General features: G+C 36.7%; 1 protein-coding gene across 25 annotated transcripts in view; it reads left to right on the top strand.

The window, feature by feature from the left end:
- The window catches only part of ATP9B (ATPase phospholipid transporting 9B (putative)), a 282,461-nt gene that overhangs the window by 65,372 nt on the left and 201,564 nt on the right, over positions 1–15,525 (top strand). For 21 of the 25 annotated variants that reach the window (XM_044744021.2, XM_044744020.2, XM_044744015.2 and 18 more), the window contains one exon: positions 8,721–8,779. The exons of the other annotated variants lie outside the window; for them this stretch is intronic. In XM_044744021.2, the coding sequence (XP_044599956.2) occupies positions 8,721–8,779 (59 nt within the window). The remainder of the gene's footprint in view (positions 1–8,720; positions 8,780–15,525) is intronic. 25 annotated transcript variants of the gene reach the window in all.

Raw genomic sequence — 15,525 nt, 5'->3', positions numbered from 1 at the left:
AAATCCCTCTTTGGTGCCGTTTACATATTGTCTATGCATTATGTACACTTTCACAGGGAAATCATAAAATGTCATTGTAATTACTGTATTTTCTACTTGGCAGGAAGGATTTCTCTTGCGACAGTCATATCTTCAGATAGTTGTCTTTGTTGACTCGTGTGCTCAAGTGTTCGCTGGATTTTCCCAGCAGGCATTGCTTAGGAGCTGATACACTTGGCCTTAATCAGAGTCGATCGCTGCAATCTGACACTCAGACAGACATGGATGATTTTCCTTGTTTTATTTATGTGGTATTATCTCCTGTTCCTCCACTTTTGTGACTGTGTAGATAAAATAGAATAATGGATATTTGGAAATCATTTATGTATATTTTATTTTATACAGTCAAAATAATTCTTTGGTAAACATGCTCAACTTTTTACATATTCCTCTCATATAGTCCCCTTTCTTGTTAAGTCATCTTTCTTGTCTGTGGTCTGAGTAGCATTTTTAAAGAATTCATTCCAGTATTCATTCAAGAACATTCAACATACATTATTGCATTTTTATAATATAATACGTATCAATCTACTATTAAATGTCAGGCAGAAACACTTTAGATTTATCATCTCGTTTGTTTAGTTCTCTGTATCTGTACCAAGGTGTACATAGATACTGAGGACCGTATAATGTATACTCAGGACTAGAGATATATATATGGAGGAGTAGATTTATATACTCATTACTCACATAACTAGTATTTTTCTTAGGTCACTCTAAGAGGATCTCTGTGAATTCATTTCTTCATGATATTCATACATTTAACATTTTTTATTACAATGTTTGGAAATTAGGGCCTGGAACACATGAAAACAGGTTTAAAAATACTTACTGCCTAGCTCAAAGTATCTTCTTACACATAAAAGAGTTGTGTGTATGTATGTGTGTCTGGTGGTATCCTGTACTTCCCTTTGGTAACTGGTATTAATCTGGTGTTTATATTGGACTCTCAGCTCTGTGCTCATACTGCTGTTTCCCCAAGGCCAAGTAGAGTGGCACAGGGTAGGCACTCAGTAAATGGAATGAGTAAGTAAATGAGGAGTTTGCAGGTCAAATATGAAAAGTTTTAAGGTTGATATACATTGTTAGAGTACTGCCCAGTAAGGTCACCCTGGTTTACACTCCAGGGTGCCCAAACGTACCCTTCTGCTAACATCCTTGTCCTCATTGGATATAACTTTTTTTTCATATTTTATTTTTTTGGTTTTTTAAATTTTGTTTTGTTTATTTATTTATTTGTTGAGGAAGATCAGCCCTGAGCTAATATCTGCTGCCAATCCTCCTCTTTTTGCTGAGGAAGACTGGCCCTGAGTTAACATCCATGCCCATCTTCCTCTACTTTATATGTGGGACACCTACCACAGCATGGCTTGCCAAGCGGTGCCATGTCCATACCCGGGATCCGAACTGGTGAACCACGGGCTGCCAAAGCGGAACGTGCACACTTAACTGCTGCGCCATTGGGCTGGCCCCTGGATATAACATTTTTTTTAACTTGCCAGTTTGATTGGTGAGAAGTACTCTCGTGTTTTGCTTGCTACGTACGTACCTTTTAACATTTCATTGTTTGTTTTTGATCTTTATAAAAGTTCATTTATCTTTTGTTTCTGTATCCATCTTTACCTTATAATTTCTCTAAGAGAAATTTATCACATGTGGCAAATATTTTTATCTTGTTTGGCTAATTTTTTAAATAATTTTTTTAGATATAGATAAATTTATAATTTTTATGTATGCACATCTTCTGCTCTTTTCCTTTGTGGTTTTTACTTTAGTTTTAGAAAGTCCATTCAGTCCCAATATAAGTGAGTATTTTAATTTCATTGCAATATTTCTGCACTTTAATTTTTTGTAGTTGACGTTTTACTCCGTTTGCAACTTTACATTTAAGGTATGTGTTATATGTGGAAGAGATCTCCCTTTTCCATTTTTCCCCTCAAATGGTCGGTTAGTTGCTTTAGAACCGGTTGTTAGTTACTGTGTCTTAACAGGCCTGTGAGCGGGTGCTGGATGTGCTTCAGCCTGTGCTCTGTTTTCTTTCCTGCTCCACGGACTCATCTAAATTTCTATGCTAGCGCCACACCAGCTGTCAACAATGTGCCTTTATAGTACATTCTAGCGTCTTGGGAAACCTCTCCCTCCCTCCCTTTCTCTACCAGTTATTTGTATTTTTCATTTTTTTGTTTTCTTCTCTGAGAAACATGAAACACAAGACACTATAAATATAAGATTATTGGGAAATATTATTTTTGATCATGAATTAGACCAGTAGCGTTGAAACCTTAAGAACAGCCTCACGGCCATATTGTAGTCTCCATCTGTTGATTTCTTCATTCTTTGCAAGGATTGATGTCCACCCTCCATACTTAGGAAGTGTGTCAGAAGTAATCACTGTCACATAGGTCTTTGGAAATTTAGAGGAAGTAAGAGACCAGGGGCAACTTTGAACTGTTTTTGGCTCATATCTCTCTTAATACTAACAACCATACAGACTCTCATAGGACTTTTGGGTTTTTGTATATTTGTACTCTCCTGAGAAAGGGAGACTACTTTTTTATACATCTTCAGATTTTAGTGATTGAGAGTCTTAGAACTTGTTAATTACAAACCATTCATATTAACAATATTTCATATCTTAACCTTTAGTAGATATGTAAGAAGTCTATGTAACTATAGAAAACAAAGATTAGAAATTTCCTTTATGCAAACAGCAGAGGGCTTAACCAAGACTTTGAAGTGTGTCCTCTCTAGTAATGCCATATAATTTTCGTTTGTATCTGTTAGTTGATAAAATATGTTTGAGATACTTATTAAATTTTTCAAACCATTGTAATTTTCTACAAAATCTTTATCTGGTGAATGCAGTGAATTACTATTGATACTTATTTCAGTGTTTAGTTCTACGTATTGCCTTAGGCGAAAGATGTGTGCATTGGTGGGCTATAAAGTCTGTATGGATAGCCTCTTCTGCAGCTTCTGGACTCTTTATTGGTAATTACGCAGATGGTATAGACTATTTTCGTAGTGAGATAATTTTAGAGGGGAAGTGGTTGGCTGACATAATTTATCCAGTGAATAATATTCAGTGTTTTATCTTTAAATGTTTCTTATCACGATGTAATATTTCATTATTTCAGTATTCTTTTTAAAGCTATCTAATACTTATTTTACTGATAGAATAAGAAAAAGAATTGACTGTGTTTACTTTGAGCATCTTAATTTTTTTTTTTTGTTATTCCTAAAGAATGTTTTTAAAAACTACTTTGGTTATTGCCAGTGAATGTTTAAGGGTAAAATTGGTTGTTTTCGGCAAGATGCTTTATAACCTTTCCCCCCCAGACTGTAGTATTTCCCTTTTTCTTATTTTCTAGGCTGTAATTTATATAGTTCACGTGTTGATGTGTTTACTTCACTCTGCCTTAATCTTACCAGAACATCAGTTACATGAGGGTCAGCCTGTGCCTGTTTTGTTCCCACTTTCATCCCCAGTGCATGTTGGGGAAGACGCCCACATGCCCTGAGTAAATCCTGATGTCCAGCACTTCATCAGCAGAGATCAAGGGAAGGCCTGTGCCCCTGCATGGATCTTCCGTCTTGCAGCCTGAGCACAGTCTCAACCAGTGTGCCCCAGGACTGGCCTCACATGACCGTTGTCCCATGTCACTGAAGTTGCAAATTCTCAGACTTTAAAGTCAGACTTCATCTTCTGCATTTTAGTTACTGTGAGCTTTTGCACATCTTCATCCTCAGCTCTGCCCCTTTGTCACTGGGCCCCTGGCATCTGTGTTCCCTCATCACCTGCACTTTTCTGTGAAATGTATCTTCCTGCTTCATTGAAGTGCTGCTCTTCTTGGAGGGTCCTGCTTCCTCTGCAGTTCTCTTAACTGGCTCTTGTTTTTCTCCCTTGGCTTTGGGGCGCTTGACCTGGAGTTAGCGTCCCTTCCTGTGTTTCCAGCTTACCCCTTTATACCTGCCTTCAGCTGTTTCTCAACCTCCAATACATTGATCCCACACCTTTGCACTCTTCCTTGCCCCTTTGATGTTGTAGCTGATGAAGTCCAATTTACCAGTTTTTTCTTTCATGATTGTGCTTTTGGTGTCCTGTCTAAGAACTCTTTGCCTAACTCAAGTTTACAAAGATTTTCTGCTGTTTTCCTGTGTTTCTTCTTCTAGAAGTTTTTTAGTTTTAGGATTCATATTACGTATATCTCTTCTAAGTGAATTTTTGTATTAGTACAAGGTATGGGAGTAAGTGTGGATACTCACTTGTTTACTGGACCATTTTTTGAAAAAATGATCCTTTTCCCACTGTATTGCCTTATACTTTTGTCAAAAATCATTTGTTTTTCATGTGTGAGTTTATTTCTGGACTCTCTCTTCATTGTATTGATCTATTTGTCTAGCTTTATGTTAATACCATGCTCTTTTGATTACTATTGCTTTATAATAATCCTTGAAATCAGGTAATGTTTGCCCTCGACTGTGTTTCCCATTTTCAGAGTTGTTTGGCTAGTCTAGATCCTTTGCATTTCCACGTGACGTTTAGGATCAGCTTGTCACTTTCCATGAAAAGCCTGCTGGGATTTTGTTGGGATTGCGCTGAGTCTGTACATAAATTTGGGGGAAAAGTGACATCTTAATATTAAGTCTTCTGACCGTGAATGAGAGAGATCTCTCCTTTTATGTAGGTGTTTTAAAATTTCTCTCAGCAATAATGTGTTTCTTCAGAGTATAGGTCTCTCTTTGAATATATTGTATAATATGTTAATGTAATTAATAAATTAATTTACTTATTTTCCAACTACCCACTTTGCCTCATCTGTTTTGAATTAGGCTCCTACCTCCTCACCCACTTAAGTGTCAAGAGAGTTGGGGGAGAGTGCCATTGTCACCCACATCATGAAGACAAGCCAAATAACCGTCTGTCGAGGGTAGTTGTCTACCCGGGAAGCAGTACCTATTAATCTGATGTTGACCTTCTAGAGTGCTTCTTGTATGTGATCAAGTCCTTTTCTGTAAAAGTTGCTTAATTATCTTCCATTCTTATCACCTTGCGTGTGTTTTGTTGGGAAATAATAATTAACACATTTTCATCTTTATTTGATTGTGTCTTTGTCTAGTTAGTTGTGGCTTATATGGTTATGTCCTCTTTAATCCATTATGTCATTTGACCCATTTTATCTGGTTAGGTATAGAATGGTTATAAACACCTTCTTTTTAAAACTGCGTTAAGTTTGGATATGTATTTGTGAAGAAAGAACTAAATGTCATAAATGTATATTTCAGTTACGCTTTGAACCTGTCACAGGATCTGAAATTTAGTAGACATTCAGATGTTTGAATATTTATAGCATTTTAAGCACATTGTATAGCGGTGTCTACATAATACTGCTGGTGCTTACATGGGTTGCTAAAGGCTTCATGAGGTTATATTTGCTGTGTAATTGTGGCAGTCTGGAAAGGGAGGGGTTTCAGTCCAAAGGAACAGCAAATGCAGAGAACTTAGAAGAGTCAGCACGGCATCATAGTTGAAGGATCAGGTGCTAGATTCCGATAGCGCAGGGACAAAGGGAAGTGGAGCGGCAGATAAAGCCAGAATGCTCCTTTGAGATCCTTTGTGAAGAATGTCTATGTGATGGTGCGCATTTGAATTATCTTCTAAGTAATTGCCGAATAATGGAGCTTAGTGGCTGGGGATAAACGTAATCCTTTGTTTTTTCCAGCTAATTATTTGGAATTCATATTGAAGTAGGGAAGTGATAATGGAGACCATTTTTTAGTAGTATAGTCTTTTTATACAGGCAAAAAATAACGAGTAGTGTTGAGATTGGTGGTCAGGGTATATGTTTAAGGTGCTTTGGAGTAAGAATAAGTAGTTCTTTGAGTTACTTTTTGGTCTTTCTTCAGAAGAGTCCATAAAACTTGGTTAATGAAACAAGGTAGATGAATACTTTCCTTCTAAGAAAAAGAAACACCTAAGCTATTATACTTTTGAAGCATAGTGGCAAGGAACGTTGATTGCTAGAAGAAAGATTTAATGGGAAGGGTTAATTGCAATAGTTTAGAGAGAGAAAGGACTGTTGTTAACTTACTTGGTAGTATTCGGTACTAACTATTTCATCAAAATGGAAAAGGCCAATAATGTATGACTTCCTGAGTCTGTACTTGATGGTAGATTAAATAGGATAGTTTTAAGAAAAACTGTCTGTAGGTTTAAATACTGGCATATACGTTGAAGTATCTGTTACTATATTCAGAGCTTGCTTCTATCAAGTGTAGCTCTGAAATTATTAAATTTTTAAATTCCCATTTCGTAAACACTTTGTGTTGTTTATGACTGTCAGTTTGTGAGAGCAGTTGTGTGTTTTATATGTGCTGTGACTTGTAAAAATTAGGGATTTTCTGTTGTTAACAGTCTTTCCAACTGTGAAGTTAGTATGTTACTAGGATCAGCTATCAGTTCAGCTCACAAAGGGTGGTCAGAAGTCAGGCTATTCAGATCAGGCAGCTAGCGGCAATGGTCCTGGGCTTCACTTGTGGACAGGTGCATGGGGAGCAGTGACTTTCCTCCATCTTTTCTGTCCAGTGCACTGACTGTTCTTTGGGAAAGAACAGAAAAAAAGTCAGTGAGTTCATGTGACAAAGGCTGTAAAGGAAGTGCAGGTAGTCCTTTGAGCACAAGATTAGAATTGTTAGAGAATCAAGAACTATTGAATAATTTGGCCAGTTCTTCAAAATTTAGAAATGTGTACTTTGAGCACGTGAGAGGTAGGTTATTATTACTGATTTGACACTATACCGTGTTTAGCATTCTCACGTTTTGTTCGTATTGTAATATTAGTAATGTTTCAGAACTTTCAACACTGCATTTTACCCTCAACTGTTTTCCTTAAACATTTAATTACAAAGAAGTTCCATAGAAATGAACAGTGATCACTATGTAACACCTAAAATTAAAGGCTATTAAATACAAATTGTGTCTGTTATCATGTGACAGAATAATTAATCTCTCAGACATGTGAGATCTTGATTAAGGAGTCAAAAAAGGATATTTTCTATGTTTCAGAATATTTTAAAATTATTTACTACATTTATTATATCTTATGCCTGGAACTGTTTCTCTTTTTCTCCTTTTTAAATGTGTCTTTTACGGAGACTGTAAAAAAGCAGAAGGAAGGAAAGTGGATTTGATAGTAGAAGAGAGAGACTTAAATGTTAGGCAGGAGTTCTGTTGCGCGATACTCGGGGAGGGCGAGGTCAGTGAGCTACGGCTGCTGCCTGATGCCCAGCTGTGTAAAAGTCGTCGCGCTGGAAGTACAGACACAGGAAGCTTGCAGTGACTACGTGAAAAGTAACTGAAGTAGACATTCTTTTGTGAGTGTATTTTCTGGCTGGTAATAGACATATACTTATCCATTATGAAGATATCTTAAGATGTGTTTGACATCTAATTTTAAAGAATATAAATTTAAATAAATTTAAAGAATTATAAAATTGCTATTTTATAATATAAATAAAAAGTAGCTCCAGCCCTTATGCATTTATTGTATAATTGAAGAACACAGAAAAATATAATGTAATGTTTAGAAAGCTTTCTGATATCCTCAAAACAAATCTTTAGGTACTGGTGTGGTATTACTGAAATTCAGCTGCTTTAAGAGGTACTTAGGAAATAAGGTTTTATAATAAGTTGAATGTGGTCTAAAAGTCAATGTAATGACTGGCAGTGTTAGTTTTTGATAATGTAATATGAACTTTTCTCTTGTTCTGTTAGCCTTCAGAATAAACTGGATGTAAAGGAAATGGACTTTTTCGCATGTTAAAACAGTAGTTACAAAAATGTAAAAGTAGACACACAAGCCTGTTGCTAGTCCTAAAAGGGATTGACAGAGGGAAGATCAGTGAGACAGGGAGGGGAAGGAGGGAAGGAAGGAGAGACACAGAGCCAGAAGAAGGGCAGGAGGGAGGTGCCAGACACACAGGGAGAGAAAGCTTGCCTAAGTCATCGCTCAGATTATCTGTATGATATTTCATCTACTGTGTATGATATTAACGTTCTATTATGTAGATGTTGTTTTATAGATGTCTTCTATACTAGACATTGTGTAGATAATTTAAGAATTTATTCAGTGTGTCGTGTAGAAGAATGGCTTTCTGAAATAAAGCTGTAGACCTTAGTTTTCAGTCCTGACCTGTGTCTGTAAAGCTGCTAGTGGAGGGTGATTTTACGTATAATTTTCTTTCTTTTTTTCTGTCAGTTATGTGCCATTCACTGCCATTCACAATATTAAAGTAAGAATTTTGCATCTTCGTCTTACTCAGTTTTAGTCATCAAATTATTTTATTTAGTCATATTTCTAATCATCAGTAACTTGACTCAGACCTGAAAGAATGGCAGATATGGGAAGAACTTTACAAATAGTATCCTCTTTCACGTTGCCACACTTTTTTTTACTGGGGGATAGTTAATTGTTCGTACTTGGGATTGACTGAGAGAGGTTAATTTTTAGTGACTGTGTCTATCTGAAATAAAGTTATTTTGCAAGTGTAAGTATACATAAATTTCTAAAGTGTTTTTTTCCCCCCAAAAGTTATTTCTAAAGTACTGTTTATCAATTGAAAGTTTAACTCTGGTGTACTACTGTTTCCTTGAGTTGATTTTACTTCTTCTTTTTTTTAAGGTAAAGTGCAAGTTAAGAGTTCAGACATACAAGTTGGAGACCTCATCATAGTGGAAAAGGTTGATGCATTTTTAATATATTTTAGACATGTACATGCCAGTGTTTAACATTTAGCCTGATTGATTGCAAGTAACTTTTGAATCTTAAGGAATTGTTCGAGACGTTTATTTTAAATCTCAACATCTTTGTGTAAGATTTTATATACGTGAAGAAAAATCTAGATTTTGTGCAGTCTCTTTTGCTAAAGTACATTTCAATGTGTGTAGGTAAAGTCATAGTTTGTCTAAAATAAGTCGTGTTAATTTCTAAATGTTGCATTATTAGAATCACTTCATTTAACCAAAGAATTATATTAGTTAGAACCTGTTTATAGTAGACTATGTTTCAGTTTCTAGAACTTTCTTTTATAGATAGATATATTACTGGATATTATTGGATATTAATTAATTATGGCTTTAAAACTTAAAGAAAGGAAGGTAAATGGAAGTAAAAGAGGATTAGAAAGAGAAAGAAGTCTTGGTGAATGTAGGAAGAAGCCATTAAAAACAGTCCACAGTGGTCAGCGTTGGAAATTATGGGCCGTGTACATGTGAGTAGAAGTGTGTCTGCGTGTACAGACTTTCCTGAGTCACAGGGACTCAGTGGACGGTCTTTTTTTTTCCTTTTTTTGAGGCTCTAGAACACTTTTTAAGAAATATGAAATGACAAGTTTCAGTAAGGCCTCTTACAGAGTAGTTTGAGCCTTTGGTGCCAGCTGGCGTCCAGGCCCGTTGGGAACATACCTAGCCTGAGCCACCGCGTGGAGATGTTTAGTGTAAGAAAGTCTTCCTTAAGAGTAAAGTGGTCTTCATCTTGTAACATTCATCTGTACACAGAGAATGTTTTTGGGTATTTGTTTGGTTTTACAAAATGAGATAAAATTAAACATACTGATTTGCAACTCATTTACGTAGTATTCAGTTGAATGGATACTATAGGTTACTAACTTCTGATCCATTGTTAGATTTTCAGGTGGTTTGTTTTCTACTATTGTGAAATGCTATGGTGAACATCCTTGTACGTGTATCTTGGCATATTTCTATAGGATAAATACTGACAAGAGAGATGGCTGAGCCATATGTTACTTGTAAAAATTTTGATGCAATTTTTTTCTTTTTTTTTTTTTTTGAGGAAGATTGGTCTTGAGCTAACATCTGTGCCAGTCTTCCTCTTTTTGCTGAGGAAGATTGGTCCTGAGCTAACATCTGTGCCAGTCTTCCTCTATTTTGTATGTGGGATGCCACCACAGCATGGCTTGATAAGCAGTGTGTAGGTCTGCACCCAGGATCAGAACCCAAGAACCCCAGGATGCTGAAGTGGAGCACGCGAACTTAACCACTATGCCACTGGGCTGGCCCCTGATGCAATTTTTGTTTTAAACACCAATGTTTATTATCTCACGGTTTCTTTGGTTAGGAATCTGGGTGCAGCTTAGCTGGATCTCTTGACTTCTAGTCTCTCTCAAGGCTGGAGTCAAGGCGTCACCTCCAGGCTCTACTAGGGTAGAGCTGATGCCAGGTTCACTCCTGGGATTGTTGGCAGGACTTACTGCCTCGTTGGATTTAGGGCCTCAGCTCCATGAGTTCCATGAGCTTTTTGGCTCAAGTCCTCCCTCCTTACTGGCCACGTGGGCCTGTCCACAGGCAGCTCACAGCTGACCTGCCAGCAAGAGGGTGAAAGAGAAAGAGAGATTGCCAGCAAAATGGACTCACAGCTTTTGAGGCCTCCTCTCAGAAGTGACATCCCATCATCTTTTGTTTTCCTTTTGGCTTTGAGGAGGCTGTGCCGCATTTGTTGTGGAGTTTGAAGATTGAGATAGAAGCTGTCGTCGTGAATGAAGAGTCCTGTTGGCCTTCTCAGTCTTTTATCTATCTCCTCTTCACTCTCCTCTTTACTCTCTGTTTTCCTTACCTTTGCTGTTGAGTTTCTTTAGCAGTGCACAACACCTTCCTGTTTTCCTTCAGTCCTCCCGTTTTTAGTGAGTAACACTTGAACCCTTCTTGGCCATGTTTTAATTAGGTCACCCCCTCAGTCATACAGAGAGAGGTGAAGGACACAAACCTAAATCCGTGTCTGGGGATTCCCTGGCCTCACAGGTGTGTTCTCTGTCAGTAAGAAGGAGGTGCGTGAGGGACACGGCCTTTGTCGACATCCAGGTAAAGGCTTTACTTAAATCTGCCTCTGGCACGTCCTTATTTTCGCTTGTCAGTTCAGTGTTCAATGGATAGCATGGTGTGGACCACACTCCAGAACCAGATTAGTACTACATATGAGCGTGTGTGTGGTATCCCGCCCTACCCTAAAATTTAAAGACTTGGTAGCTGAGCTAGAGGAATAACTTCTCAAATATGTTCACCTACCTTTAGGAGATGTTGGTGCATCCTGAAAGATAGAGGTGACACCACTTACCTGATTCAGTTTTTTATATTGCCAATTTTACATCCATTTTCATGTAAAATTTTTTCACATATTTTACTTACCTAAAATACTTGAATATTCAGAAATTTGAGACATAATTTTCAGTAATTACTGTGAAATGATAAATTTTTAGGAGGAGATCCATGACATTTGTTAAACCAATTTTGTAGTTTTTCTAGTGATAAAAGATTTTATCTTGCTGATTGATATAACCGTCATAAGAAAGTAGCAAAGATTTGGTAACAAGTGGCTTTGTCCTTTTACTTTTTCTTTAAGAATTCTGGCAACACTTATCACTAGCCAGAACAGTTATTTCTCTTTTATTTGACTAGATTTCTATTTAGAAGTTAATGGTTGGATATTTCCATGCTGGATTTTATGTTGTGAGATAGTTGTTGTAATTTTCTATCTGAATTATGGAATGAAAATTAGTGTATTAATATTCATTTCATGGATATTTAAAAGAAAAATGCTAATCAAGTTTGGACCAGTGTTGTAGGTATTGGTAGTTGTAGAACTTACAAGAGAGCAGCAGCCTGAGAAAGAAGGTGGAAAGAGGATGATATGGACTTTAGTGTTAGATGGGTCTGGGTTTAAACTCCTGGTTTTTCAGCTTCAGACTCGACCTAGGAGAAGCATCTCTTTGACAGGTACCTGGGAATTGGTAGGCTAGAGCCATTGAAAGTCAGGGTTGGACTACACCTTTATGCATGTTGGACGAAGAAAGTAATTCCAAAGATTATCTCCTGGCTTAACAAGGAAACCTGAGAAGTATCTAGATTTTTAGACAAACATATCAGTTTAAATATTATTACTTGAGGAATGTATCAAGTAGGGTAACTAGAACAAGAGACTTTCGGAGGCTGAAGGTTGTATTTTACAGGTCGTAGCTCCAGTCTCTGAAGCCCAAGTGTTTGAGAGGTTCCTTGGACAGGAGCAGGACGGGGTTAAGGTGGACACTGTTGCTAATCCTCCACTACTCACCCGAGACTAGCTTCAGGAAGGAAGAATGTTTGCTGTTTTTTCGGGTTGGATTGAGAGACAGTGTCTTTATCCTGTTTTTCTGAGGTAATACTATTAAGTATTTTAAACAACTTAATAAATAAGTGTTACAACGTATATTTTAATACCCAGAACAAAACTACAAAAAATAGGCAAGGAGAGACACTCTGAGATGCTATAAATAAACTAAATAGAATCCTAAAAAGGGTTCAGGTAACACACAAGAAGGCAAGAAATCCGAAACTAAAGAATGAATACAAAAGAAAACCATCAGAAAACAAATAATAAACTGCAGACTTATTCTCTAATGTATCAGTAATTACCTTTATTGTAAACAATCTGAATACAGCAATCAAGAGACAGGCAGAGTAGATAAAGAAATGCGACTTAGCTATATACTGTTTACAAGAAATTCAAATCCAATGACACAGTAGGATGAAAGTAAAAGGATGGAAAAGATATACCATAAAATTAATCAAAAGTAGGAGAGAGTGTATTAATGTCAATGAAGTATAAGTTCAGAGTGAGGAAAATTACTAGAGACAAACAAGGACATTACATAATGATAATAGGATTCATCCATCAGGAAGACATAATAATCCTAAATTTGTACTCATAATAGAGCCACAAAATACATGAATCAAAAACTGTTAGAGCTGAGGGGCTGGCCCCGTGGCCGAATGGTTAAGTTCGCGCTCCGCTGCAGGCGGCCCAGTGTTTTCGTTGGTTCGAATCGTGGGCGCAGACATGGCACTGCTCATCAAACCATTCTGAGGCGGCGTCCCACATTGCCACAACTAGAAGGACCCACAACAAAGAGTATATAGCTGTGTACTGGGGGGTTTTGGGGAGAAAAAGGAAAAAATAAAATCTTTAAAAAAAACCCAAAAACTGTTAGAGCTGATAAAAAAAATACACAAATTCCTAATTATAGGTGGGTACTTCAGCACCACACTCAGCATCAGACAGAAGTACTAGACAGAAAATCAGCAGTGACATAGAAATCTTCACCACATCAACCAGCAGAATCTGACGTGTAGACTGCTCTCCCCACCAATAGGAGAGTAAACATTCACTTCAAGTGACCATAGAACATTCAGCACGGTAAACCATATCCATTAAACAAATCTCAAAAAATTGAAAAGAATTTGAAATTATACAGTGTGTTCTTTCACCAAGTAGAATCAAATTAGAAATTAGAAATCAATAACAGAAAGACAACAGGAAAACTCTAAAACATGTGAAAAGTAAACAGTGCACTTCAATTTGTGGGATTAGTAGTGAGTTTCAAGGAAACAAAAAATACATATAACTGCATGAAAGTAAAAATACTACAATCAAAATATGTGGAATGCATGTAAGGCAGTGCTGAGAGGGAATTTTATAGTACGGAATACCTACGTTAGGAAGTAAAGCTCTTGAATCAATAATCTAACTTCCTACCTCAGGAAACTAGAGAAAGAAGAGCAAGATTAAACCAGTGCAAGCAGAAGGAGAGAAATAATATGTCAGTGAGATTGAAAATAGGAAGACAAGATAGAAAATTAGTGAAAGTACAAGCTAGTTCTTGTAAATAAATTAATAAAATTGGTATACCTCTAAGAGTGATGACACAAAGCACCAATATCAGTGATGAAATAGAAGATATCATTCCAGATCCTGCAGCCATTAAAAGAATAATTACCTAATACTAGAAACAAATACTCATAAATACACCAACTTAGATGAAATGGACCAATTCTTCTGAAATCACAGCCCCTCAGAACTCAGTCAAAATAAAATACATAGTATGAATAGTCCTATAATCAGTAAAGAAATTGAATTCATAACTTAAAAGCTCTGAGAAGGAAATATCTAGGGCCAGGTATTTTCATTGAAGAATTCCTTGAAACTTTTAAAGAAGATTTGGCTTCATTTTTACACAGTAGTCTCCAGGAAATAGTTGAGGATGGAATACTACCCAGCTCATTTTAGGAGTTTAATAGTATTCTTATACCAAGCCGAGAAAAAGACAGTACAGCAAAAGAAAACTACAAACAAATATTCCTTATGAATATAGGCAGAAAAATCCTTAAGAAACTGTTTGCCAGGGGATATCAGCAGTGTATAGAGAGAATGATATATCATGACCAAGTGGAAGTTATTCCAGGTATGCAGGGTTGACTCAACCTTCTAAAACCAACCACCGTAATCTATCCTATTAACAGACTAAAGAAAAATCATATAATTTTATCAATTGACGCAGGAAAAACGTGATTAAATCCAACACCCATTCCTGATGAAAACTCTCAACAGGTTGGGTTAGAGGGCAATTACCTTATCTTGTTCAAAAAGCATCTATAAAACACCTACAGCTGGCGTGATCCTCAGTGGTGCAGGTCTGAATGCCTCTCGTTTCAGAGGCGAGGATGTTTGCTCTTATACTTGGTCAGCTGGCATTTCTAGGCACTGAATAACGCAAGTAAAGGAAATAAAAGCAATTCAGATCAGAAAGGAAAAAATAGAAGTGTCTCTATTTGCAGATGACATGATTATGTATGTTGAAAGTCCCAAGGGTTCTATAAAACACCTCCTGGAAATGTTAAGTGGGTTTAGCAAGGTGGCAGATTATAAGATCAACACTCAAATATCAATCCCATTCATATACTAACAATGAACATGTGGAAACTGAAATTAAAAATGCTGTAATCTTACAGTCCTATGAAAACAAAATCTTAGGTATACTGAAAATTACAATGTGTTTATGAAAGTAACCAAAAATCTAAGTAAATAGACACACAATGGTCTTGTTCTGGAACATTCCACAATTTTCCCAAAATTGATCTGTAGGTTTAATAAAATTTCTGTCAAAATCTCTGCAAGGGTTTTTTTTTTTTTTTTTTAAGACAAAATAAGCTTATTCTAAGACTAATTTGGCAAGGCACAGGCCCTAAAATGACCCAAACAATCTTGACAAGGAGACTAAAGTGAGAAGAGTCGCTCTTCCTGATGTTCAGGCATACTACCGAGCTATATTAACCCACACAGGGTGCAAGAAGGGTAGCAACAAAGATCAGTGAGACATTACAGGGAACCCAGAAAGAGACCCGCCCAAATAGGCTCAAGGGATTTTTTGAAAAAGTGCAAAAGCAATTAAAATGGAGAAAGCATAGCCTTTTCAACAAGTGAGGCTGGAGCTGTTGGACATCCATGGGTAAAAATGAACCTTAATCTAAATGTCACACTTTATATAGATATTAAATCAAAATGGATCATGGATTTAAAGGTAAACTATAAAACTTTTAGCAAAAAAAGTAGGAGAAAATATTGAGAATCTAGCATAGGAAAATAGTTCTTAGACTTGACA

Source organism: Equus asinus, chromosome 7 (assembly GCF_041296235.1).
Source record: "Equus asinus isolate D_3611 breed Donkey chromosome 7, EquAss-T2T_v2, whole genome shotgun sequence".
Taxonomy (NCBI): domain Eukaryota; kingdom Metazoa; phylum Chordata; class Mammalia; order Perissodactyla; family Equidae; genus Equus; species Equus asinus.
This window is presented reverse-complemented; position numbering and strand designations above follow the sequence as displayed.